Below are 27593 nucleotides of genomic sequence, written 5' to 3'. Positions count from 1 at the left end.
GGCTTCCCATAGACCTTCCATCAGGAAACTGTACCTAAGCAAGTAGAAAATATTTTCTGTTTGGGTATGTGATAATGATCTTAGCCCTTTTTCTGCAGCATTTGAAAAGGTTTTGGAGTTTTTAGCTATGCTTTTTGGTCAAGGAGCTCCTGCTTCCACTATTAAGGTCCAACTAGCTGCTATTTCTAATTTCCACAATGACTTTGAAGACCATTCACTGATTTGCCGTAGATTATGTAAAGTGTTCATGTAAGGGGCTTTGAGGTTGAAACCTCTTTTTAAAGGCCCTCTAGCTCCTTCGGATCTGACCTTGGTTTTGCAGTCTTTGGTGCTTCCTCCCATTGAACTGGTGGCTACTAGTCACTTAAAGTTTTTTTCTTGGAAAACTATTTTTCTGATAGCTATTACCTCCGCCAGAAGAATTTCTAAGATAGAAGCATCATCTTCAAACCCCCACCCATAGTGTTTTCATAATGATAGGGTTACACTAAGAACCAAGTCATCTTTTTTCCCTAAGGTTTTCCCAGAAACTAATATTAATCAAACCATTGACTTACGCATTCATTTTCTTTCCTAATTTTTCTAACACAGGTGAATATTGCTTACATTTGCTGGATGTTCACAGACAATTACTTTCTACCTCAGCAGAACTAAAGAATCTAGAAAATTGGACCAGTTGTTTGTATCTTTCTCCATTCCATCTCTGGGAAAATCTGTTTCAGAAGTTACCCTGTCAGAATGACTAAGAGACTGTATTACTTTCATATACAATAAAAAGAATCTTAAGTTACCAATGCCAGTGAGAGTGTAGTCCACTAGATCAATACGTCCGTTGTTTTCCATTCCAAGGCTTCCATGGATGAAACATGCGCAGCAGCAACCTGGGCTACTCTGCTTACCTGTATCACTCATTACAAATTGGTTCTGGTCTCCAGGGGAAGAGCATCCTTTGGCTCTATGGTTCACAGGAATATCTTTCTGTAAGGCCACCCAGGATCTGAAGTAGCTGGGGGCACTGTCCCAAAGGTAAAGGATAAATGAAGACTGACAATGTCAGATAAAGAAGTTATGTACTCACCATAGCTTTCCATCTGTGTTGTCGATCTTCCTTTATCCTTTGCAACCCACCCTCCTTCCCCCCTCCTATAGTCTTTCCAGAGGGATCAGACTCTTGTCCTGGTAACTTTATCAGGTTTGACCTAGGACATGGCCTTTTCATTTCTGTTTACAAATTCCTTTGTCTTTCTGTGTAGCTGCAAACTCAATCTGAGGTAATATGCAGAGGGGGGTGTATTATGGGTTGAGTCTTAGCTCGACAGTTTTTGGCTGGAGTGAGCTATGTAACATCCAAGCCAGTTCCGAAGATCAGAACCATGTCCCAGAGGTAAAGGATAAATGAAGATCGACAACACAGGTGGAATGTTATGGTGAGTACATAACTTCTTTTTATGTGAGACAGATAGTCTTACATGCCTAGGAATACAGTTAGCCAAAAGCGTCAGCCACTCAACTGAACTCATACACAAAAATATTTTGTCTAAATGTAATTATTTTCCAGATGGAAAGGAATTTATTTAGAGATCATATAGAGAATAAGTAAATGTTTTGGTTTGTTTTGCTTTTGATACTTTATTTTACTTATCCTTTATTGACAGGGTTAGTCCCATTAGACTCAGGGGACACCCAAGGTAGTATTTGTACTCCTAGGCAAAATTTGGCCAAGGCATAAGCGAACTTCCCCTACTCTTTTCATTAGGAACTGTGAGATCTTTTTATCCACCTGAGCTTTTACCAACACAGGCAGATAGGGCCTCTGTTTAACATTTCATCCAAAGGATGACACACTCAGGAGTACAGCACACCCATTGTGCTGTACTACAGTATCAAAAATCTATTTACTTGGTGCGAGAATAGAAACCACAGCCCTTTTCCAGCAAATGTGAGTATGCCACCTGTTGCATCACAGACAGTGATACAATAAATTTTGTCTTGCTTGCAGAATTTGTACGGTCAGAACAACTTTACTGTACTTACTTTAGTATTTAGTTGTATATTGCTTGTGTGATTTTTTTTTTTTTTGTCATAGAAGTTGATTTAAGTTCTCTGAATTCTGTGGTTACTGATTTTTATTATGCTTTTCTTTTACAATATTTTATTTGTTTGAAGCTGAATATGGATTCCTTAAATGAGTATGCAATTAATGATTTGCTAATGCACAAATATCTTGTACATTGTAATTAATGCTATGCATATTCAAAGGTAACAGCTGTTAACACTGGTGATCTGTGATCCTCGTGTGAAAAGTTGGATGATTTGCTTACTATTGTCAGAAGTAAATCTAGACTTAATGATGATGATTGCACTTGTGAGATTGGCATGGCTTGGAGAACTGTTTTATGTATTAATGACTGGACTGGTGAGATAAATAATGTTAGCCAAAGAACAAAGAGAACACATTTAGGAAATGATGCATCTATTGTCTGCAAGGATCATTCAACCGCTATGAAACAAGACAATGCCCTTGACATCTTTGGAGTTCTGGGTGCAAGTATTCAGCAATCTGAGGATCCAGTTTGTTTAGAAGGAAACAAAAAAGAAAGAAAGGAAGACGTACACAACATATAACAAGGAAGAAAAAGAAACTGATTGTCTGTAAAGTAAAAAGAATACATACTAAAAAGGACACTGCTCTGTTACGTAACACACAGGTTACAATGAATGATAATATTTTTCTATGAGAAAACCTACAGAAAAAGGCATCATTTTTCCAAAAGAGAAGGTAGAAAAAAAGAGGTAAAGGGCATGTGAAAAGGAAGAAATCAAAATAGAATGTGGAAGGATTGATGAACATTACTGTAAGAAAAAAGAAGAAAGACAGATGTTGACTACATGGCTCAAGCTGTGGATTTACAATGCCAGCTGTTTGAGAATTTAATGCACAATGGAAGCAGTGGGATTAATAAGAGTAATGGTGATGAATATCTATCCTTTGTAACAATTGATAGAGCACATATTACTTTATTAGAAGCTGAATATTCTTCAGAGTTGGTCAGCAAAGATATTCTTGTAATTGGAGAGTCAATTATTAGAGGAACTGATAATTATATTTGCAGAGAAGATCATGAATATTGAATAGTGTTATGCTTGCCAGGAGCAAAATTAGAAGATGTAAGACAAGCCTTGGACGCCTTAATGAAAAGAAGTATGGATCCGTTTTTATTCATGTCGGTACAAATGATGTCATCCACAAGGATTCTCTGACTGTTGTTAGGGAAATGAAAGGCCTCTTAGTATAGCTTTTACTGGTATTAAGACATATTTTTCACAAATCACCTATAGAAAGGATGGTTAGATCACCATGAATGAAGATTTTTTGGGTAAATACTTACATGGAAAAATGTCCTGTTTTAAAAAATGGAAATGTGTAGAGCATTCAAGCCTAGTTTTGGGTACACGTATGTTCAGACAGGATGCCATGCATTTGTCAGGATCGGGGAAGAGAATTTTTACAACAGATATTTTGCAACATTTAACAAACACTAGGCAGGATTTTTGCGGGTTGAAAATTTAACAGTTCACAGATAGCTACATTTGATGCATCTCTGATGGTTGTTAATGCTAGGAGCATTAATAATAAAGTTTTTTATTGGAAAATTTGATACGTTTCCAAAATATTGATGTTGTTTGTGAAACAACATTAAAGAACAGTGACTGTAAACCAGTTCTGTCAAGGTATAAATGTTTTTACTGTAACAGACATTCTAACAAAAAATCAGGTGGAGGTGTTATGATAGGGATTAGAGATAGTTATGAGACCTGTGATTATTACATGTTCAGTGATAACACCAATACTGTAGACTGTGTAACTGCAGCAATAAAGACAGCCCTGGAACATATAACAATTGTTGGAGTGTATAGACCACCAAAGTCAAATGCAGATGACCTAGAGGAATTCATACATTTCTTACATGAAACACAAGAGAGAAGAAGAAAAATAGCTGGGGACTTAAGTTTACCAGAAACAGACTGGAATAATATTGATTCAACATTAGTAAGGAAATTATTCACAACATATATTCAGGAACAACATTTGCTTTAGATTGTAAAAAAACCTACCAGATTACGGAACATACTAGACATTTTTTGTGTTCCTAAAGAAATTACTGTTATTTCAAGTCAAGTTTTACCACCAGTGATGTGCAGTGATCATGGATTTATAAAGGTTAATTTGTTTGTAGATAATTCTGCCAAACTGAAATCTAAACCAGCGCACAGAAAGCTATTTACAGATTATATGGAAGCAAAACAGTCTCTATGTAAAAGTAACTGGAGTGAGGTGTTCAGTGGAAAAACTGCAGATGGAATGTGGAAAGTTTTAAAAGAGAAATTGAGTGCAAAAAATCAAAAAAAAATGTTTAACATCAGGATCTAGGCATATAATGTCAGGGGATATATTTCCATAAGAACAAGATATCTGATTAAAGTGAGAGGCAAAAAAACAGAAATGGAAGTGAGGTCGAACTACAACTTTAAAAACTGAAGTAAAAAAGCTGGATAAACAGATTAAGCATAGTGTGAGACAGGATCAAGAAAAATTTGAAGAAAATGTATGTAAAGATATTGAGCATAATAAGAAACTTTTTTATAGATACATAGATGTGGAAGGAGTAAAGACATACAAATTGATAAACTGTGTGCAGATTTTAAGATTTATTCTCAGACACAATAGATTATAGATATATTTACAAAATCTTATGCCAAACAGTTTGCCTCCACAAAAGGGTGATAAGTTGTCCTAGTGACATCCGGGTAACCCCAGATACCGGAATCAGATTAGATTATATTGAAAAAGAACTGCCCAAACTGGATCCAGACAAAGCACAGGGAGGAGACGGAATTACTAAAAATGACCTGAGAACCCTTCAGCAGGAACTTACGTACCATTATATCTATTGTTCACTAGGTCATATAAATATGGGGAGATTCCTCAAGATTGGAGACATGTGCTTATTAAACCTGGCTTTAAGGGGAAAGGGGAGTAGGACAAACCCAGACTCATATAGACCCTTAAGTCTACTTTCATGTTGAGGAAAAATAATGGAGAAGGTAATATTGGATAAGTTATTGTCAAAATTGGATAGGATGGGAATTGAAACCAGCCATCTGATATTGTTTATCCTCGTTCATTCCTTATGTGTGGGTATCGGTTCCGACCATCTTCCAAGCTCGTGTCAGCTACAAACTCTTGAGCTAAAACTCTTACCCAGAATTCCCCTCTCCCTGTTACCTCAGATTTCATTTGCCATGTCGCCATTCGGTCGTGTCAAGCTACTTCTCTTGAGCTAAGTATAATATTTTTCGTCATACTAAATTCTAAAACAACCTTTTCTCACAGAAAAGTTATTAGATAGTTTTCTCTTACTTTATCGCATTTAGCAACTATCCTTTCTTGAATCTTTTCAGTTCCTTTCCTCCTCTTTACCGCGAGGTAATTTCTTTTTTACCATTGTTGGTAGACCCCCTTTCCTTCTTACCTTTGAGTAATTCTTGTACCATTGCTGGTATTTTTTCTGGTTTTCCTTCTTTCTTTCTAACATGGCAGATAAAAAAGGTAGTCCAGGAATTAAAAGATGTTCAGATTGTGGCCATAAATTGCCTACTTCAGATGCACATTCCCTGTGTGTCTATTGCTTGTGTGTGCCTCATTTAACAGTTGACCCGCCCTGCGGGATTTGTAAGAATTTCTCTAACAGGACGTTGATTGAGAGAAAAAATAAATTGATATTGAAGGGGCTACTTAAATCTCCTTTTTCAGAGGCTATTTCTGGGTCGGAGGCTTCAACCCCTCCAAGATCCCATAAGAAAAAGTGTGATGAACATATAAAGGCCAAGTCTCTTCCTGTGTCCCCTGCTAGGGACTCCCACAAACCGAGACCCAAGAAAACTAAGCTTTCCACTTCAGATTTGACTTCTTTGGCTCCAGCGCTTTGGTACCTAGACCTTCGGCACCAACTGTGACTTTGGCATAGACTAGCATACCCTTTACTGTATTGGTACCGAGGGGCTCCTTGGTTCAGACTTCTTTACCGGCACCAACTGTCCAGTCGATGCAGACTGTTACGTCATTGATGGATTTTTCGACACCCATTGCCCTTTTGGCTCTGACAACTTACCCGGCATCGACTACCCTCTCAGCACTGACAGTTCAGTTTTCGGCACCGATATTTTCAGTTCCAGCCTTAGCGCCAACAACCACTTTGGTACCGACCTTATCGTCGGTGCAGACCATGACTTCGGCACCGATGATTTCCTCAATGCAGACACCTGTAGTTCAGTCCTTTACAGCCCCATTGTTTTCAAGGGCAGACCTGCGAGGTGGGCACCGAGCTTGCTCCATCTTTGGATAGTCCTGACTCCCCCTCAGCCGTGTCCATGAAATCCACTAGAAGCCTCTCTGAACATGACGTGTTGCATCTTGTGGATCAAGCGATTTTGGCCAGAGGTATCCCGCCCCCCAGGATCTATCCTTCCTCGGGAGGTGAACACCCTTTGCCAAAGACCCCTACTTATTCTCCTCCTTCATTGCCTTTGAAGCCCCTTGATATAGCACAGTCTTCCCCCCTCTACTGTTCCCTTTATGGACCTCACTAAGGAGCCGCAGTTGCCTTTGTGGCAGAAGAGTTTTGGTATGATCTGGGATGTCAGCTGTGGCTTACGTAATTTGGTGTTTCACAGCCATCCAGGGACTCCGAATCTGCAGGCCGAGCCACTTAAGAGAGGGGTGACCCCTGTTCTGGACACTCACACCTCTTCAGGTGGACTGGCCTTCCAGCTAATGGAGAAAGCTCTGGCATCGGCTGGCGATCCTGTGCTATCACTCTCCCCGCCCTCCTCTGGACCGCAATGTACACAAGTCGCTCCTGGTGGACACCAGGCGCAAGGGCCTCAGGATATACTCCCACAGGAAACCCCTTTTGCGCTGTCTTCCCCAGCTTCTCCCTCTGAGGAAGTTCATCAAAAAAAGCTAGTGCAAGAGGAAGTACATGGACTCCACAGAGGAGTCCCTTACTGAAGACACAGACTTTGATGATTGGGAAGGGTCTCCTCGCTCACCCTCTGAGGTATCCTTTGGTGATATTCTTGAAATTCTTAAACAGAGAGGTGACTGGCAGCCCTCAAACCCGACCTCTGTAGAGTCTGTGTTCCTGCAGGCCATTCGCACCCGGCCCCCTACCTCCTGGGTTACTCCACCTGCCGGGGAACTGGTCCGGCTCGTTGTGCAGCGTGCATGGAAGGCTCCTGACACCATTGAGGCTATTCCCTGGAGGCCAGATAAAATTTTTTCCCCTCCTGCTACTGACCCCCATTGGTCCAAAGGTCTTTCTGTAGATGCTTTGGTGGTGGCGGCCACAACTGAAAAGGACCTGGCAGAAGAAGAAAGCCAGACTGTCCATCTGCCCAACAAAGAGTCCCGGGCTCTGGACAGAATAGGAAAGCATACTTTTGCATCAGCGACCTTTGCAATCAGGTCCCTGAACTATATGGCACACTTTACCAGGCTTCAAAGAGATTTAATTTCTGAGCTCTCTGAAACTTTGGCTGGTGCCGTGTCTGATGAGGTCTGTCACAAAGTGGCCTCTCAGCTGGCCACCATTGAATTGATATCTAACTCCTCCATGCATTTGATATCTCACGCATCAGAAGGAGCAGCTAGAGTGGCGAGTTCAGGCATTGTTCTGAGACGACACGCCTGGATGCGCTTATGTAATTTTGCGGAACCCTTCAAGGCTTCCTTTTTCAATGCTCCCATCGAAGCCTCTTCATTGTTTGGACCCAAGGTTAAAAGCACACTGGCCAGATGTGAAAAGGACGGTAAGAACCTTTCTGCCGTGGGTGTCCGTTATTCTTCCCCTCAACGGGCTTTCTCCAGAAACCAGAAGAGTGGGAAGATATGGTACAAAAAGTCTCAGGGTCCTTTCCGTGACACACAGGCTGAGTTCTCCCCTAGAGGCAGAGGGGGAAACTCACAGGGAAGACACCCTTTTTGGGGCAGAGGGGGTCCACGTAACCAGGGTTCTAGGGACTCTTTCCCTGGCCAATTCTACCAGCATTCCTGAAGAGCGGCCCAACTGCTTTCCTCTGGAAGTGGTTGGGAGTCGTTTCTCTTTGTACCCTTCTGGCTGACTAACCATCACCACTGATTCTTGGGTACAAAGGATAATAACCAGAGGTTATCATATTCCCTTTGATCTTTGTCCCGCTCCCTCAACAAACTTACCCGATGTTCCACCCAGTCAAAGGGAAGAAGCAGCATTAGAGATATCAAAGCTGCTAAGAAAAAGAGTCATCCAAATAGTCCCTCCAGACCAGATAGCATCCAGACTCTACTGAAGACTATTTTTGGTGCCAAAGAAAACCGGGGACTGGAGACCAATTTTGGATCTCAGCGTATGGAATAAGTTTGTAAGAATACAAAAATTCCAGATGGTCACAATACAGTCTATCCTTCCGCTTTTGGAAAAAGACGATTGGATGTGCTCGATAGATCTTCAAGATGCGTACTACCACATAAAAGTGGACAGGCCATCAAGAAGATTCCTTTGATTCCGTGCGTGAGCCAGTCACTACCAGTTCAAAGTACTGCCCTTCAGACTCTCTACAGCCCCCAGAGTGTTCACAAAGTGCATGGCAGTTGTCACAGCTCACTTGCGACTACAAGGATTCCAGGTGTTTCCATACCTAGACGACTGGCTCATCTCCGCCCCCACCAGACATCTATTGGAAGAAGCCCTGGCATACTCTCTCCTCTCTGCAGAAAGGCTAGGCATAACCATAAACTGGCAAAAATACAATCTCACCCCATCTCAGCCCACAGAATTCATAGGGGTCATCTTGAATACAAAGAATTGCAGAGCATCCATTCCAGAGCACAGAATTCTTAGGATAAAGCAGCAACTGATCCCAATCCTTTCAAGGGAGAAATCCACAGCTCACTCTGTTCTGCACTTGTTGGATTCCATGGCAGCCTCCATCACCACTGTCCCCCTGGCCAGGTTTCACATGACGCTTCTACAATGGCTATTGCTCACCCAATGGTATCCCTTTCAGTACCCTCTTTCAGCCAAGATTCGGGTAACTCACAGGTGCAAACAGGATTTAAATTGGTGGATGGCCCACAACCCATCACAATGGTCTCGCCCCTTCTCCCCCCAACAGCCCAAGGCTACAGTGACCATGGACACCTCCCTGATGGGGTGGGGGGGCTATGTCAGGGACAGACAGTCCAAGGTACTTAGTCCGAAATGGAGGCCCATCTGCATATAAATGTTCTAGAGCTGAGGGCGGTGCTTCTGGCATTGCAAGCATTCCATCCCCTGCTGCCGCCTGGGACTATTGTGATACAATCAGACAACATGGCGGTGGTCTGGTACATCAACAAACAGGGTGGAATCAAATCTTACCAACTCTGTCGAGAGGCCATGAGGATATGGCAATGGGTGATGGCTACCAACTGTTTTCTTCTAGCAATGCACATTCCCGGGAGTTCCAGCGTGATAGCAGACAGACTCAGCAGGTGTATTCTGCAACCTCGCGAGTGGTCCCTGAATCCCTTGATAGCCGCGGAGATTTTCAACCGCTGGGGTCTTCCTTGCTGCTACCTCTTTGCTTCCCCGACCAACTACAAATGCAGCAACTATTTCGCCCTGATTCCCCCTCTGGGACAGTCATCCAGGGACGCTCTATTCCACGATTGGCCCTCGGGTCTACTTTATGCATTTCCACCTCTCCCCCTCATTCCCCAGTTTTTGAAGAAAGCCCGCTGATTGAAGAGCAAAGTGATCCTTGTAGCACCATATTGGCCTCGTCAGATTTGGTTCCCCTTCCTTTGGCCTCACCTGCTAGATCAACCATGGATTCTCCATCCAACCCCAGGGTTGATCTCCCATCTGCAGAATCTGATTCACCCCAACTTGGACAGCCTGAAACTCACAGCTTGGCTCCTCCAATTCCCTTGATTGCCAGGCAAAATGATCTTTCTTTGCCAGTATGTGACATTCTTATTGCATCTCATGTCTTCCCCCAGAATTACTTATCTAAGCTAGTGGAAAAGATTTACTTTTTGGCTGAAAGAAAAACAGGTAGATCCTTTTTCAGCACCAATGTCAATAGTACTGGAGTATCTAGCCACTCTATTTCGATCCAGTCAATCGGCCTCTACCGTTAGAGTTCATTTGGCTGCATTATCTAATTTCCATGATGGTGTCCAAGACTCCTCTCTTATGTCACACAAATTATGCAAGACTTTCATAAAAGGTGTGAATCATCTAAAACCCCCTTTTAGATAACTTACTCAACCATGGGACCTGTCATTAGTCCTACAAGCTTTGACAATGCCACCTTTTGAACCAGCTTCTTCTTGCAACCTCAAATACTTGCCATGGAAAACCTTGTTTTTGGTTGCCATTACTTCTGCCAGATGGATCTCTGAGCTTCAAGCCTTATGCATCAAGAGCCCATATTTGATTTTTCATAGAGATAGAGTGTCATTGAGAACTAATCCTTCCTTTCTGCCAAAAGTGATCTCTGAAATGTCCATTAATCAAACCATTGAATTGCCAGTTTTCTTCCCCAACTATTCAAACAAAGGAGAGTATTGCCTACATACCCTAGATATTCACAGGCAAATTCACTTCTACTTGAACAGGATTAAGGCCTCTCGTAAATCAGACCAGTTATTTTTGGTCTATTCTGGACCTAGATTAGGATGTGCTGTTGCTAAGGTCACATTGGCTAAATGGTTGAAAGACTGTGTGACCTTCATTTATAGAAAACGTAATATTCCATTACCTACTACCATAAAGGCTCATTCTACAAAGTCGGTGGCAACTTCTGCTACCTTCCATGCCAGAGCTTCTTTACATGACATTTGTGCAGCTGCAACTTGGGCTACCCCTCATACCTTCATCAATCATTACAAATTGGATTTGGCCTCCAGGAGAAGAGCATCTTTTGGTTCTATGGTGCTCAGGAATGTCCTTCCATGAGAGCCTCCCAGGAATAAAGGTAGCTGGGGACTCTGTCCCACATGTAAGGAATGAATGAGGATTAACAATGTCAGATAAAGAAGTTATGTCTTACCATAACGTTCCATCTGTATTGTTGATCCTCATTCAGTCATTACGACCCTCCCTCCTTCCCCCTCCTGTGGCTTCTAGTGGATCTCACCATCCAGTTCTATTAGGTAATTTGACAAGAGGTAGCCTCTACCTTCTTTTGACTTGCAAACTCAATCTGAGGTAACAGGGAGAGGGGAATTCTGGGTAAGAGTTTTAGCTCGAGAGTTTGTAGCTGACGTGAGCTTGGAAGATGGCCGGTTCAGTTCCGAGGTGGGAACCGATACCCACACGTAATGACTGAATGAGGATCAACAATACAGATGGAAAGTTATGGTAAGACATAACTTCTTTATATGTCAGCATGCATATGTTGAAAATAGATCTATTACCACCTGTGACATGATGTTCTATAACACTATAATAACAACTATGAATGAAAAATTGTGCTGTGATGTAATTTATATAGCTTTAACTTCAGCATTTGACAGGGTCATACATAACACACTGATCAATAAATTAGTACAACTAGGTATTGATGTACTCTTGAGAGATGGATAGCTGCATGGCTTACAAACAGTACATGGCAAGTATCATACAGCAACTGGACAAGTGAAATCCTTGGTTATAGTCAGGGTGTCCCACAGGGCTCTGTGCTAGGCCCTTACTTGTTTAGATTGTATCTTTCAGACCTCACTTTTTCATCTGAGGTGTTCTACAGTCTATATGCAGACAACCTGAAATTGGGTAAACTGATTACATGTGTTACAGATAAGAAAGATCTGCAAAATAACTTATGACCATTTGGGCACAGGAGAATAATATGATGATAAATACATCAAAAACTAAGCATATGAGATTTGTGAGACATAAATTGAAAGGTGAATATATATAATACAGCAGACAGCGATTGAAATTGTAGACTCATTTAAGGACCTGGGTATATGGGTAGATCCAGCTGTGAGTTTTTCTAATCATATCAACCAATTGGTTAATGATAGTTATAGAACTATATGTTGTATAAAAAGATTTATAAAATCTCGGAAATCAAAAGTGATGAAGTCATTGTTTGTTAGTTACATTAGATCCAAACCTGAGCATGGAATAACAATATGGAAACCCGATAAGAAAACAAGCATGAGTAAACTGGAAAGTGTACAGTGGAAATATAACAAGGGCATCCATGGATGTGAAAATTTAAGTTATTACGAAAGACTTGAAATATCTGAACTTGTACAGTGTCTCTTATAGATATCTCAGAGGAGATCTTATTCAGGTATATAGGGTATTTAGAGACAACTACCTCTGGGAATGTTTGGGTTTATGCAAAAGTACTAAAGAATCATCAGACAACCTATGTAGAAGATTCTATAGGAATGAGAAGTGCACTGACTGGTTCTCTGACAGAGTAGCTGATGCATGGAACAGACTACCAAATTACATTAAAGCAAGTACTAGTTTAGATATTTTTAAGAACAGCCTGGACACTTATTATGGGAAGAAGTGTTCTGGTGTATTGGCAAGCTAGAAAGGCATTAATGCCTGTGCTTGAAATATCTATATGTATGTATGTACAACTCAGAGGATCCTACTTTGTTCACCTGATGAGTTTCAGTAAAGCTGAGGAAAAGGGAATAAGATTATTGTTTTTCTTTGTGAGGGACATGAACTCTGAGTGAGCTTGAAAATGATTTCTCAATTATGGATGGCCTGTGTTTACTAGATTTTGATATTTATGCTTAGGCAGATAGGCTTTATGTAGTCCATAGAAGTCTGAGAGGGTAATTTGTATCCATTTGCAACACTGTCCTTCTCACATAGTCTGGGTGGAATGAAGGGCTTGTGTCAGAAGTTTGTCAAAAAGAGTGAAAAGCAGCTTAGAATGGATAACTGAATTATTATTATTAACTAGTTATGAGTGGTTAAAAGGACCTCAAAAGAAGCTAAAACATCAAACTGGTCTAAAGAGTTGTCTATAAAATTATCCAAAAATTGGGCTTTCAGGGACTGTGGTGATAAGACTATTTAGAGGAAGCTCTGAATTTTGTTGTTTGGAGTAGGTTTGGAAGTGTAGTAATCTGGAAAGCATATGTGCAGGTATACGGTTTAAAGGAAATGTTTAAATCAGGATTTAGTTCTCTTTTGGAGGGTTTCAGAAAGTTAACATTTTATTCACTTAAAAAAAGTGGGCCTGTTTAAATGAGCTTGATCCTAGATAAGGTAGAATTCATATTCAAAAAAGGGAGTTTAGTGCAAAATATTGGATACCAATTCGCAGTAGGTAAAAAAAAAATAATTGAAGTAAAACTTATTTAGGAAAATATTATGAATATAGTTATCACAGGAGGTTTAGAGTTCCCTACTTTTACTGCCTGTTGTTACCACTAGGTCAATAAAATTTAGATTTTTTTCAGTGACAGTAGTTGTATGGCATATGGATTGTCATATATATTACCTACTATGGTTCCCCTGTGCTGGAAATTTAGTGCTACAGTCTTAAGAAACTGGTTGCATTTATTCTGGTAACATTTAAGAATCACCTCCAGGGCATTTTTAATAAAATATGGCAAGGACTAGCCACCGAGCAGTGTGAGCATTGGCTCTAGGTAATGGTCACTGTTGGCGTGACACCATAGCCTTATGGTAAAAGGGGGTTGATACCAATGACCAGATCAGCTAAAGCTGTCTCCTTCTGTGCTGTTAATTTTTTGTGATCAAACAGGTAGAATAGAAGGAAAGGCAAAACAATGTTTTACCTAATAATGTCAGCATCCAAAAAGCAGTCGCAAGAAGACGAAGGCAAGGATCATCACTTAAACAGGTGGCTGTAAAGATAATGAAAGAGCTCTGTCATTTACAAACTGCCAATAAAGATCAAACTTAGGATAAAAAAAAATTGAAGAAATGGGTGCTTGGGACCTTGCAGATGAATAAATAGATTGCAAATATTCGTTTACTGAGCTGGTCATAGATGATATGCTTTTTCTTAATGTCTCCCTTTGGTTATAAGCCATAATGCAAGGTTGTTTATAATACTCAAGATTGTTGTCACTTCTCAAGGAAAGTTAGCTAGTTGTGTTCAGTATTGGCTGTTTATATTTCATTTTCTAGATGACTGCTGTGTTTGTATCTGTAACTTGTGTATATTTACTTTTGGGAATTAAAAATGCTCATTCAAATTAAAAGGATGTAATGCCCTTTGGCAGTTGTGTGTCATCATGGATCTGGAATGGAAAATGTATTTTACATCTAAATTTGGTGTTGTACATTTCGATTTTATAGTATTTTATAAGGTGTCTATACATGTTAGAAAAACTGTAATAAGCTTAAAATTGTTTTTTTATTCAAGAGGAAATGCAAGTTAAGTAAACTAAGGTATATTATAAGTTGAAAAATAACAAAAGTAAGGAATTGCTTAAAAGATAAAAAGAAACTGCACCATATTCACCCTTTCAATAATTTGTAATATGTGAAAGAAAATCTGTAAACTACCATAGAGTTTCATTTGCACAATGTATTACAGTGTACAAATGAAATTAATTCTTGTATGAAAAAATGTGTGCACCATTTGCAAAGTCAATGCTTTTTGGAGATACTGAGCTAGAACAAAGCTTATTTACTTATTTGAACTCTGGCTTTCTAAATTATACCTTTATCTGTTGGATATGTACTGTGGAAATGAGGCAGAATATTAACTAAGGGGGTTACTGCAGTTCAGTTATTAAAGCTGGATCATGGCTTAATTTTTTGATTAACTGCTTATCAGGACCCCAAGATGTCCCTATGATTCTGAAAGCTTGATAGTAAGGACATAGTTTATCTCTACAGACAAAGTAGTTAAAACAATGATGGATGTGAATTGTATAATGGTGTAATTGTACAAGCTTCTGTATTTTGGTACGTAGTTGGTTATATTGCTGAAAATGTGTTTACTTTGTTAGAATTCGTCCTCATTGTTGCCCCAATTCATTTGTAGAAGTATTCATAATGGGACACGTGTTCTTCTTCTTCTTTCAGCTTTTCCCGGTTAGGGGTCGCCACAGCAGATCACCTGTCTGCTCATGATTGACAGTGGAGTTTTACAGTGTCGAGTTGGTAGCCCGACGCCCAACCTTCCACAGAAGGCACACACATGCACACACTCACACCTAGGGTCAATTTAGAGTGTCCAATCCACCTACAGCATGTCTTTGTGATGTGGGAGGAAACCGGAGCACCCGGAGGAAACCCACACGACCACAGGGAGGACATGCAGACTCTGCACAGAAGGTACCTCAGCCAAGGATCGAACCAGAGAACCTCTTGCTGTGAGGCGGCAACGCTAACCGCTGCACCACCGTGGCCGCCCCATGATGGGACACGTGTTAATTTTTTTTTAATTAATTAGAACTGCTGTGATTAATAAGTTAAGTTATTTAAAGTTACATCACTGTGTCTATTAAGTTATGGTGTTTTATTATGTACTATTACCCATTGGATGTGAAATAGCAAGACACAATGAGTTTTTTTCTGGTGTACTAAAACAACTTTGTCTTCTAGTGTTACCTTGTGTAATCTTTTAGAATTCTTTTTGAAATTATAGTTAATTAGTGTTTTTTTTTAGGATTATTCTCTAAGAATATTTCTACCAGCAATGATTGTAAAGCTGCAACCTGGTAGGGAGATAACACATTTATCAGGCATTGCATTTCAAGGGCAAGACTGGTTTAGGAAGAGCTATTTCACAAGGGATGCGTCTGTATCTGTTTGGTACATTAATAATTTTACTGCCACTGTTCTTCTCACATAAGATAGTACAGTTGGATGAAGTGTCCCTTTTTCTGCTTTTGGGGGCTTTTTGTCCTGTACATACTATTTTTGTATGTGTTCATTTTTCGTTTTTTGAGCATCCATTTTATGCAGATGTCACAAGCCATCTGTCACAGCACTGTTGGTGATTTAAAATTATACACACAGGACTGATGTTATTGTCACTAGGGAATGCATCAGCAAATGCTTGTGCGAAGGGGTAAATGGAAGATTTGCACAGATAAAGGGACTTATAATCGCTGCAGTATTTTGTCTGTCAAACTTATACTTTTAAATTGAGTACTTCATTCTGATGTACATTTTGTGTTTTATCACAACTTTCTATATTTTTATGTTTGTTTTAGTTGTTTGGGAGATTTATTAAAAAGTATCAACAACAGCTAGCTGTGCTGGTATTACTAACATTGATGGCAATACAGGGATCAGCCAACCTTCAAGCTCAATGGAGTATCAAGGGAGAGTTCAGCAACTTACCCCAAGAGGAACTGATTGAATGGGTCAAGGCCCACACAAACAAAGGTAAGCACCATTTTATGTCATAGAATATCTTTGTTTGTTGTTTTGCTTGTACAGAAACTGATGTCCAAGTGCATACATGTATAGTGTGTTTGTGGCTGTGCATGTTAGATTGTAAAATGATCTTCTTCAAGGCTTAAATCAGCAGACAATTTTTAGTGAGCACTTGCCACCTGTGTGTTGACCTTCTTTCAGAAAACCTTTTAAGCAGTTCATATTACTCCCTTTCTTGCTATTGTCATCAGTGTTTATAAAGATGTGTTATGAGGTAAAGGATACTCTGTCCCAAAACTAATTTCTGCTGTATTTCTTGATAACATTGGGCTATAGCTCACACGAGATCTTTGGAGCCTCATACTCAGCAGGGTCATCATTCTACTGAACCTTCTTCCAGCCTGCTATGGAGCTTCTAGCCAAAGAGACTTGATAACCCACTGGAGAATTTTTTTTTCTTTGAGTTAACTTCACTTCAAAGAACTGCCAGAGATGGATGGATTGGAACTTTTATGTCTCATTTCTTTACTATTGTTTGCAGGGAACAGAACTCAAGCTAGTATCATCATCTAAACTTTTAGGCCTAATTCTTTGGTTGTAGTTTGCTCTTTTTAGTCTTACTGTCAATATACTCAACTGTACTGGTATTCTGGTAAGCTGAAGAAACAAAAGTATCAGTAAAGAAGATTCATTATTTGATACTTTTGGCTAAAGAGTTGTTACTTTCACTAAGTGAGTTCTTGAAACAAACCAAGACCTTCACCTGCTTGGCAAAGAAATTGGAGGACCATCACATCTTTTCATATTTGCTGATATGAGAGGACACACTAAGGCATTCAATGGATTATTCTTTCAAACTGCTGCTTTACATGAACAATTCCAAAGAAGACTGGCATGCAGAATTCAGTGTCTGAGATTTAAGAAATATATGCCCTGCAAATGGCAAAGTCTCCACTGTCCTATAATTTCTTATCTGGTCATAGGAATCTCTTACCTTGAGAAATGTTGTCCTAACTATTCAGGATGGTTGCAAATATGATGTTGCCAGCATATACAGATCAGAGATTGTGGACTACCTTATCCTTCCAGAACCTTGTGTTAGAGTTCTCCCACCATTCTTTCTTGTAATAAAGAAAGCTATGAAGTCAGTTCGAAGGACCCTAGATGAGGTACAAGCCACAACTTACAGACAAGATGAGAACCTATCTACAGCAGGGTACTTTTTTTTTTTTTTTTAAAAACCTTTGGCTGCATGCACACTATATTCCACCTTCCGAGAGATATTCTCCCAGGTAAGAACTCTGTGTGTTGTCACCTGTGCATTAAGACAGCTTTTACCTTAGACCTGTGCATTTCTGAACTGTACACTTTGTCAGCTGCTGAGAAGGTCTTCAGGAAAACTGGCAGGAACTGACTGAATCTCTGCTTACACTGTAGACAAAGGATAAGCATTTCAGGTGTATGGATGGCTGTTTGGAGGTCTGCTGTTTATATTAGAGGCTGATCTTTTATTTACTGACACTCAAGTCATGTCTGACACGTTTAGAGTGATGTTAACGAGAGACACTTTGCTTTTTTCTCTATATTCCTTGCAAAATTACAGAACATGTTGCAGAATACACTCTTCACTGGTGTTATCTTTGTTAACAAATGAGTTAAGGAAATTATTTTTAACCTTACCTTTTCAAGACCCATAAAGCCAGCTGCTAAAAAGTTCAAGATTTTTGAATTCATAAAGCATTTAGATGTAGCTGTCTGTTTGCGGACTTTGACTATTTATGATGGGGTACTTTCCCTTTTTGGAAAGTGTATGAAGTGGTGTGCATTTTTTATAGGTTATAAAAGTTGTGGGATACAAATGAAAATGTACAGAGCTTTTTGTTTTTTTTTTGTGAAGTGTTTTTATTGAAATGAAAAGCCTGGGAAAATGTGATGTGTATTTAAACAGTGATGAGAAACTGCAAATGCATATAAGATCAGCCTGCCAATCATTAATGTACACTTGTATGTTGCACATTAAAAACATTCAAAAAAACTGTCATGTAGAACATGTGATAGTAATAGCATCGTAACAGAATGACTGTCTTATCAGTCATTTCATGTAATGTGAATGACATTACAGATAATGGACAAGAATCAAAAGAGCATTGAATTCTGTTAAAATATTGAAGGTATAAATAGCAATGATCTGATGTTGTCCTTTTCATTCTTCCTCATAAATGGTTCTAGGAGCCGATCCTTGGATCTAACTCAACCACATACACAAGACTGCGGATCCAGTTCTCGAGCTCCTCCCTCTACTCATAATGCTCTATTTTGTCTCCAGCTCCATAGATCCGATTTACTGCCATTGTGGTAAGGACGATCCATCTCAAGCTGTAAGAAATATCTTTTTTGTATAATTTTTCTCAAATTTTTTTGATTAGTTTTTTGCTCATTACTGTTACAGTTAGTGACAACTTCTTTCCTCCCTCTAGTTGTCGCTGGCTTCAGTGTATTCTTCTGTCCTGCCTTTTGTTTCTCGTACTCTTTGAATCTTTATTTTTTCTTGTTCTATTGCAGTTTTCTCTCTCTCTCTCTCTCTCTCTATATATATATATATATATATATCTATTTGTATATATATTTTTTATATATATATATATATATATATAAAAAAAAAGTTTGTGACTTACTATTTAGTTAACTGTTTTCTCTTCAGGTTACACTATTTGTGTATAACCCCTTTTCTCTTTGGGGTTTGCTAATTTTCTCTCTGACTAAGATGTCTCAGAAACCTATGGGTTTCAAGAAGTGCACTTCTTGTGGGCATAAGATCCCTAACTCTGATGCCCACAAGAAGTGCGTGTATTGTCTGGGAGCTTCCCATCTCGACTGTCCAGGCACCATTTGCACCACTTTCAACCCTAGGGTGCTCTCGAATAGACGTAATAAGTTAATCTTAAAAGGCTTACTTCCAGCTTCTACTGGGGCTCAAACACACTGTAAAGCATCGCAAGTTGCTTCAGCGTCAAGGAAACAACCTCTTCCAAAATTTCAGACAGCTTCCTTGGAACTTTCAGAGAAGTTAAGGAAGGTCTCGGATCTGAACTCTTCGGATTCAAAGTCCTTTAGGCCACCCTCAGATCCACAGCACTTCTCTGATCCAACTGGCTCAGCCCCTACTGTGAGCTCCCCTTTGCCATCCACCTCCTTATTGGATCCTAAACCCTCAGGTCTGACCAGCATAGGTCATACACTGGAGTATGTATGAAGCCTGTCTCTCCAGCCTTACCTTCACAACTGTTCCAGATATTGAGGAACCTTTCCATACCAGAATCCACAGCATTGTTCAGGTATTCAATGAGCCTGACAGAGGCAGATGTGGACAGGATGATGTGGAGATTTCTCAGGGCTCAGATTCAGATGGGGGTCCTGCTAGATCCGTCCCTTCTCAGATCCATGAGTGCACCTGCCCAGCCAATTATTTTTCCTTTTCGTATTCAACCTACGGCTTTGGAGTCCCAGGATATAAGATCACCAAGAGGTTCAACATCGGATCCAAGAAACCTTCCCCCCTCTACTCCAACAGTGTCCCTGACCAGTCCTGCACCGATTCGCTTGAACCGGAGCGGGTCTGGGATCTCTGATGTCGGCACTGGGTCTGAGGGGTTGGGTTTGATTCTGACTTTGTTGGATCCATCCCTGTCCCTCGGAGCCTCGGCCCTTAGCCCTGGACAGCTCAAATCTGGGGACTTTGCACAGAAAGCTGTCCTCTCGTATGTCTTACCCTAACCAGTGCCCCTCATTGGGTCCTAGCTTTGAGCCCATCATACATGCTTCTCAGGGTCATCCAGTTCCGTAAAGCCTCCACACATGCTCCCCAGATGGATTTCCCCCTTCTTCTGATACCTCCCCCAAACACCCCACAGAAGATGTTCCTCGGAAAAGAATGTGTAAGAGGAGACACATAGATTCGCCTATGGAGTCTCTCACTGAAGACACTGATTTTGATGAGGGAGAAGGATCCCCCCACCCCCAATCACCACCTGATGATGTCTTCTTCGGAGATATCCTTGAAATCCTCAAATAGAAGGGTGGCCATTCTTCCCAATCTCCTTCTCCTGAGAAATCAGTGCTCCTGGAGGCTTTCATTGCTGAACTATCTACGTCTTGGGTGACTCCATGGTGAATGAACTTATTGACCTGGTTTCCCACCAGGCTTGGAAGGAACCGGACACTGTCGAGCCTATGCCCAAGTGCCCGGACAAGTTTTTAGTTCCTCCTTTTGATAGACCCCACTGGAGCAAGGGTATACATCTGATGCCATAGTTGTGGTGGCAGCCACAAAGAAGGATCTAGCTGAACAAAACTCCTCTGTTGAGCCACCAAAAATGGAGTCCAGAGCAATAGGCAGATTCGGAAATTGTGTGTATGCCTCAACTATTTTTGCACTGAGATTGTTGAACTGTCTGGCACACTTCACTCTTCTGCAGAGAGATTCGGAAAAGGAACTTTCAAATTCTCTCTCAGAGTTCATGTCTGCGGAGGATCTCGAGAAGGTTTCTCCACAACTGGGCACTGATGAGGCTGATCACCCATGCAGGGGAGGATGCCTCATAAGCTGCCAGTTCAGGCATAACCATTAGGAGACATGCCTGGATAAGGCTGTGCAACTTTGTGGGAAACCTTCAAGGCATAATTTGTTAATACCCCCTTTGATGGCTCTTCTTTGTTCAGGCCATCAGCTAAAGATATGCTCACCCGCAGTGAACAGGAGGGATAGACTCTGCCATAGGAATCAAATTTTCTACCCCACAACGCACATTCTCTAGAAACCAAGGGTTGGTAACAAGATGTGGTTCCAGAAATCTCAAGGACCTTTTCAGGATTCTTGTGGGAACACTTCCTTCAGAGCCACAGGAGGAGGAGGTTACAATGGATGTCGTCCACACAGAGGCAAAGGGGGTCCACAGAATTAGGGTTTCATAGAGCCCTATCAGCGGTCCCGAAGCATTGCCCAACTGTCTGTCTCTGAAGGAAGTCGTGGGGTCATTTTTTTCTTGCACCTAGAAGCCTGGACAAGTATTACAAGCAATTCATGGGTGCTAATAATCATATCCAGAGGTTACTACATACCATTTTTCCTTCCTCCTCCTGTGCAAAGGAAGAAAGAAACTTCCCGACGTTCCACCCAGTTAGAGGGAAGATCCAGCTCAGGAAGCTGGAAAGCTGCTACAAAAAAGAGTCATCCAGGAGGTCCCTTCTGAACAGATAAGATTCAGAACTTCCGCCCCCTTCTTTTCAGTGCCAAAGAAAACAGGGGACCTAAGACCCATTTTGGATCTAAGCAGCTTGAACCATCATGGAAAGAAGACGAAGTTCCATATGGTTACAGTTCAGTCCATCCTGCCTCTTCTACACAAGGATGACTGGATGCACTCTGTAAATCTCCAGGATGTGTACTACCACATCAAAATAGACAGGCAATCCAGGAGATATCTACACGTTCGGCTGGGAGCCAATCATTACCAATTCAGAGTACTGCCCTTTGGTTTCACCACAGCCCCCAGGGTGTTCGCCAAATTCATGGCAGTAGTGGCACCTTACTTGAGACTCAAAGGATACCAGGTGTCAGTGTCAGCTGCCATTCTTCTATTTCCTCTAGCAAGATTCTTTTGTGAATCCTTCAGTGGACCTTGGTGGTACAGTGGTCCATACTTTACCAGACCCTGTCCTTTCCCACAAGACACAGTCCAATCTGTAAACATCATGTTCACTGGTGGATCCAGTCCAATGACCTGTTTCTGGGCAGGCATTTCTCCCTTCTTCTTCCAGTCTCTACAGTGACCATGGGCACATCCCAACTGGGATGGGGGTGGCATTTCCTGGGAAAAATGGTCCAAGGCACGTGGTCCCCCTTGGAGACAAAGTTGCATATTAACATCTTGGAGATAAGAGCAGTCCTTCTAGCACTGCAAACCTTTCAGGACTTTCTCCCTCTAGGGACTATTGCAGTTCACACAGACAACATGTCGGTCTGGAGAGGAGCAACAACAAACAGGAACTGCTCTTTATCCTATGTGCAGAGAGGCCATGAGAGTTTGGGAATTTTCTAGTTTGAGCCTCAAGCCTTTTTTTATATTTTTTTCTGTCCCTATAATAAAGTCGGAAATTAGGCAGCAAACTCGATGTGAGTAGCTGGGGACAGAATAGAGCATTTTGGGTAGAGGGACGAGCTCGAGAATTGGATCTGAAGTCATGTGTGTGCGTCCGAGTTAGATCTGAGGATCGGGTCCTAGACCTATTTGTGAAAAAGAATGAAAATGGACAACACAAATGCCAAGTTATGGTAAGTACATAACGTCTAATTGAGAAGAAGCATTTAGATAGAAGTAAGCATATTAATTTGACAAAGAAAGTATTTCAAAATGATTAATCTGAAGTAGTTAACTGCATTTGTGCATCAACCTATGGGTTATCGGATCCATATCGGATCCGAGCCAGCAGTTTCCAACAGCTGAGATCCGAGCTCCAAGCTCCTCCCCCCACCCATAATCCCCTGCCATCCCTCCCTGACCTCAGATCTAGTTTGCTGCGGTTACATCAGCAGCTTGATCTCGAGCTTCCGGGCCTTAGAGCGTATTTTCTGTGAGAAAATTTTCTCTTTTTTTGGGTAGCTAAAGTTGTGTGTGAAATTGTTTGAGTGTGTGTTTTTCTAGGATAGTTTTTTTTTTTAAAACTAATCGTTAGTGTACCCTTTTTTGTATTTCCTCCCCCCCCTGTTTCGTGAGAGCATTAGGGTGTGTGCGGTTTTGGGGCCTAGTGAGTGTGTTTTTAGTTTACTATGGCAGAGGCTCCCAAAACATTTTTTTCTAAATGTACCGAGTGTGGCCATAAACTCTCCCCAGTGGATGGCCACACTTATTGCATTTTATGCCTTGGGGTTGAACACCTGTCATCCGGCTGCGCTATTTGTGCAGCGTTCAACCCCAGTGTTCTCAAGGACCGGAGGTCGAAGCTGGTTCTGGCGGGACTTCTGCCCCCGGACTCAGCTCCGTCCTCCAGTCCCCCCGTGGCTCCTGCCATGGCTGCGGCAGCGCCTACTGCTACTTCCCTTCCCTTGGCCGGGACTCAAACTCCCACCTCGGGCCAAGAGGATAGGGAAGCTAGACGTGAGAAGCGCAAGGAGAAGCATCACAAGCGGCGGGCCGAAGCCTCTGCATCGGCCCCGCCAGCCAAGCGAGCTTCTCCCCCTGAGACCTCCGAGCCTTCTCCTTCTCGGCCCCGTTCACCCTGCTTCTCGCTGGGGCCGGAGGAGGAGGAGGCCCAGTTACCTTTGAGGTCATTGAGGCGACACTCCCGTCCCGCCTTGGTGGCCTCCTCTAGGTCCACTAGAAGTTTAACTGATTCAGACTTGGACCAGATGATGCGAAGGTTCCTCCAGGCTCAGCTGCAGATGGGAGTGCTCCTGCCCCCCCACCGGGGGGGAGCTCGACCCCATGTTATGTCCCGATTGCTCCTTCCCCGACCCACTTCCCGGGTTCGGGGTCTTCGGAGCCGACTAGCGTTGGAGCCGGGGGACTGTCGACGCCGATAGTTGAGTGCTTCGGCGCCGATGGCACCCTCGAGTTTGTCACGTCCCTTTTCTGTGGATCCGAGCTCTCGGAGCCAAGAGCTGAGCTTCGGATCCGAGACGTTAGCATGCCTTCGGCTCCATCCAGGTCGGAGCATGCTGCCCCTTCGGATCCGATCACTTCGGCGCCGGCTCCGATCCCTGCATCGGATCCGAGGGAGGGTCTGTTCTCGGATCCTAGGGAGAGCAGCTCTCCTTCAGCCTTCGACGTGGTGGAGAGGGTTTTGTCGAGGGACTCCAGGCCCCCGGCCCTAGCTATGGCTCCACCCTGCACTCCCTCTCAGACGGGCTCGACTTCCGTCACCCAGCCCCAGGGAAAGCCTGCTCTTATGTCTCAGATCCTTCCTTTGTTGGAACAGGATGTGGTTGGTGAGGCCTCCTCGGACAGCCCCCCCCGAGGAAGTCCCTCACAAACGCAAGTGCAGAAGGAGGCACTTGGACTCCCCTGAGTCCTTGACAGAGGACACGGACTTGGAGGAAGGGGAAGGCTCCCCAAGATCACCCCCCGAAGACGTCTCATTTGGAGACATCATGGAGATGCTCAGGATTAGATGGGGGTCATCTGCCCCAAAGCCTACCTCGGATGAGTCCGTGTTTCTGGAGGCGTTTGAAGCAGGCCCGTCTACCTCTTGGGTGTCCCCTCCAGCCAACCCCCTGGTAGACCTGATCACTACCAGGGCATGGAAGGAGCCGGACACTGTGGAGCCTGGTCCCAAGAGGCCGGACAGAATTCTTAGCCCCCCCTCGGACAGGTCACATTGGAGTAAGGGGTCCCCCGTAGATGCCATGTTGGTGGCGGCTGCCACTAAAAGGGAACTAGCCCAGGAGAGTCCCACAGTCCATCCTCCTGACAAGGAGTCTCGGGCGATGGACCACTAGGGGAAGCGAGTGTTTGCTTCAGCCACCTTCTCGGTAAGGTCGCTGAACTATATGGCACACGTATTATGACTCCAGCGGGACCTTATCAAAGAGTATGCTGGGTCGTCCCCAGAGTCCATGTCAGCAGAGGACAAACAAGTTTACTCTACCCGAATGGCCACTCTCAGGTCTATTTCCAATACCTCTGTGTGGCTACTATCCCATGCTACGGAGGGAGCCGCTAGAGCTAGCGGAGCGGGCGTCATCCTAAGACGACAGGCGTGGCTCCGCCACTGTGATTTCACGGAACCCTTTAAGGCATCATTCGCTAATGCCCCGTTTGATGGTTCTGCCCTCTTTGGCAAGACTGTACGCGACACCTTGGTTCAGAGCGAGAAAGACGGGAAGACACTGTCTGCCGTCGGAGTCCACTTCTCTGCTCCCCAGAGGTCCTTCTCCAAGAACCAAAAGGGACAGAAGAAGATGTGGTTCCGGAAGTCTCAGCAGTCCAGTTTCGCTCAGGACCCCCTATCCTTCAGGGGCAGAGGAGGACAGGGTGACGCCGCCCTAGAGGCAGAGGGGGCCCGAAAAACTTTGGGTCCAGAGAACCTTTCTCTGATTGGCCCACGCAGCAACCCTGAGGGGTTACCCGACTGCTCCACTCTGGAGGCAGTCATGGGGTGTTTCTCGAGGCACCTAGCAGCTTGGGAGTCTATCACAACAGACCACTGGGTGCTTCAGATTATATCCAGAGGCTACGAGATTCCGTTTCTCCATCCCCCTCTCGGACCCAGATCCCTCCCCGATGTTCCACCCGATCAGAGGAAGGCCGCAGCCGCAGAAATTCAGCAGCTGCTAGAAAAGGGAGCGATCCAGCACATCCCCCTAGACCAGTACGGATCAGGCTTTTACTCCAGGTTTTTCTTGGTGCCAAAAAAGATGGGGGACTTAAGACCAATCCTCGACCTTTCTCTCTTGAACCTGGCGGTAACCAAAGAAAAGTTCCTGATGGTCACCCTTCAATCCATTCTCCCCCTCTTGCAGGAGAACGACTGGATGTGCTCCATAGACCTCAAGGATGTGTACTACCACATCTTGATGGACAGACGGTCCAGGAGGTTTCTCTGCTTCAGGCTAGGAGACAGCCATTACCAATTCAGGGTCCTCCCCTTTGGTCTCACCACAGCTCCCAGGGTGTTCACCAAGGTGTTAACTGTGGTAGAGGCCCACCTGAGACTCCAGGGAATTCATGTCTTTCCATACCTGGACGACTGGCTCCTGACCTCCCCCACAAGGCATCTGCCCTGCACGGCCAGGAATTATTTTCTTCACCTAGCTCCCCGGTTGGGGATCACGATCAATGTGGGAAAATCTTCCCTTCTTCCAACTCAGGTCATAGATTTCATCGGAGCCAGGTTGAACACAAATCAGCTTATAGCCTTCTTGACTCCGGACCGGCTGCAATCTCTAAAACTTCATGTGCAGGCCATTCTTCATTGCCCAGCCCCTCCGGCGGAATTGGTCCTGAGGGCCTTAGGCTCGATGGCGGCAACCATCAACCTTTTGCCCATGGCGCGCCTAAATATGAGAATCCTGCAATGGACCCTCCAAGTCCAATGGTCCTTCCTACATTACCCCCTGAGCCATCCTGTTCCTCTCAGCAGGGTATGCAGGAGAGCCCTCTTGTGGTGGCTCCAGTCTCCGTACCTCCAGAAGGGGCACCCCTTTTCAATGTTCCCTCCCTTAGCCACGGTGACCACAGACGCCTCTCGCCTCGGGTGGGGGGGGCATTGTTTGGGCAGGACCGTCCAAGGCACGTGGAACCATGTGGAGACCTCACTGCATATCAATGTCCTAGAGATAAGGGCGGTGCTGTTAGCGCTGCAAGCACTTCAGAGCCTTCTTCCCGACGGGACAATTGCGATCCAGACGGACAACATGTCAGTCGTCTGGTATATCAACAAACAAGGGGGGACCAGGTCCTATCCACTTTGTCGAGAGGCCATGAGAGTGTGGGAATGGGCGATTTCCACCAACCGTTTTCTCATAGCGACGCACATTCCAGGATGGTCCAACATCCTAGCAGACAGATTGAGTCGCACCATCCTCTTACCATACGAGTGGTCTCTGAATCTCAAAGTAGCGAAGCAGATTTTCTCCAAATGGGGTCAACCTCGTTGCGATCTTTTCGCCTCTCCCTCAAACACAAAGTGCAACAACTACTGTGCTCTAATTCCCCCACCCGGGGAATCTCCAAGAGATGCTCTGGTGCATGTTTGGCCACCCGGTCTACTTTATGCTTACCCTTCACTTCCCCTGATGCTGAAGTTTCTACAGAAAGCCAGACAGTTAGGGAGCAGAATAATCCTCATTGCCCCATTCTGGCCTCGTGAGGTTTGGTTCCCATATCTATGGTCTCATCTGGTGAATCCTCCTTGGATTCTAGATCCCATTCCGGATCTGATCTCTCACCCATTGGGCCTGCCGGCCCCGAACCTGAACAACCTCAAGCTCACGGCTTGGTTGATCCAGTTCCACTGTTAGCTAGGACTCCCGGTATCTCTTCCCCGGTCAAAGCCATCCTAGTAACTGCTCACAAGCCGTCTGCTAGAAGGGTTTATAATAGCAAATGGAAACGTTTTTCTATCTGGGTGGAGCATCAGAACTTAGACCCCTTTACAGCTCCG

The 27593-nt window shown here is 43.3% G+C and overlaps 1 protein-coding gene across 1 annotated transcript in view; it reads left to right on the top strand.

Annotated features, from left to right (window-relative positions):
• Positions 1 to 27593, top strand: part of DPY19L1 (dpy-19 like C-mannosyltransferase 1) — a 2139210-nt gene that overhangs the window by 1883237 nt on the left and 228380 nt on the right. The window contains exon 19 of the mRNA XM_044065091.1: positions 16268 to 16442. Coding sequence (XP_043921026.1) covers positions 16268 to 16442 — 175 coding nt within the window. The remainder of the gene's footprint in view (positions 1 to 16267; positions 16443 to 27593) is intronic.

Source organism: Protopterus annectens, chromosome 3.part0, assembly GCF_019279795.1.
Source record: "Protopterus annectens isolate FY-2018-M chromosome 3.part0, PAN1.0, whole genome shotgun sequence".
NCBI classification, from domain to species: Eukaryota; Metazoa; Chordata; order Ceratodontiformes; family Protopteridae; genus Protopterus; species Protopterus annectens.
Note: the sequence above shows the minus strand (reverse complement) of the source record. Positions and strands in the feature narration are given on the sequence as shown.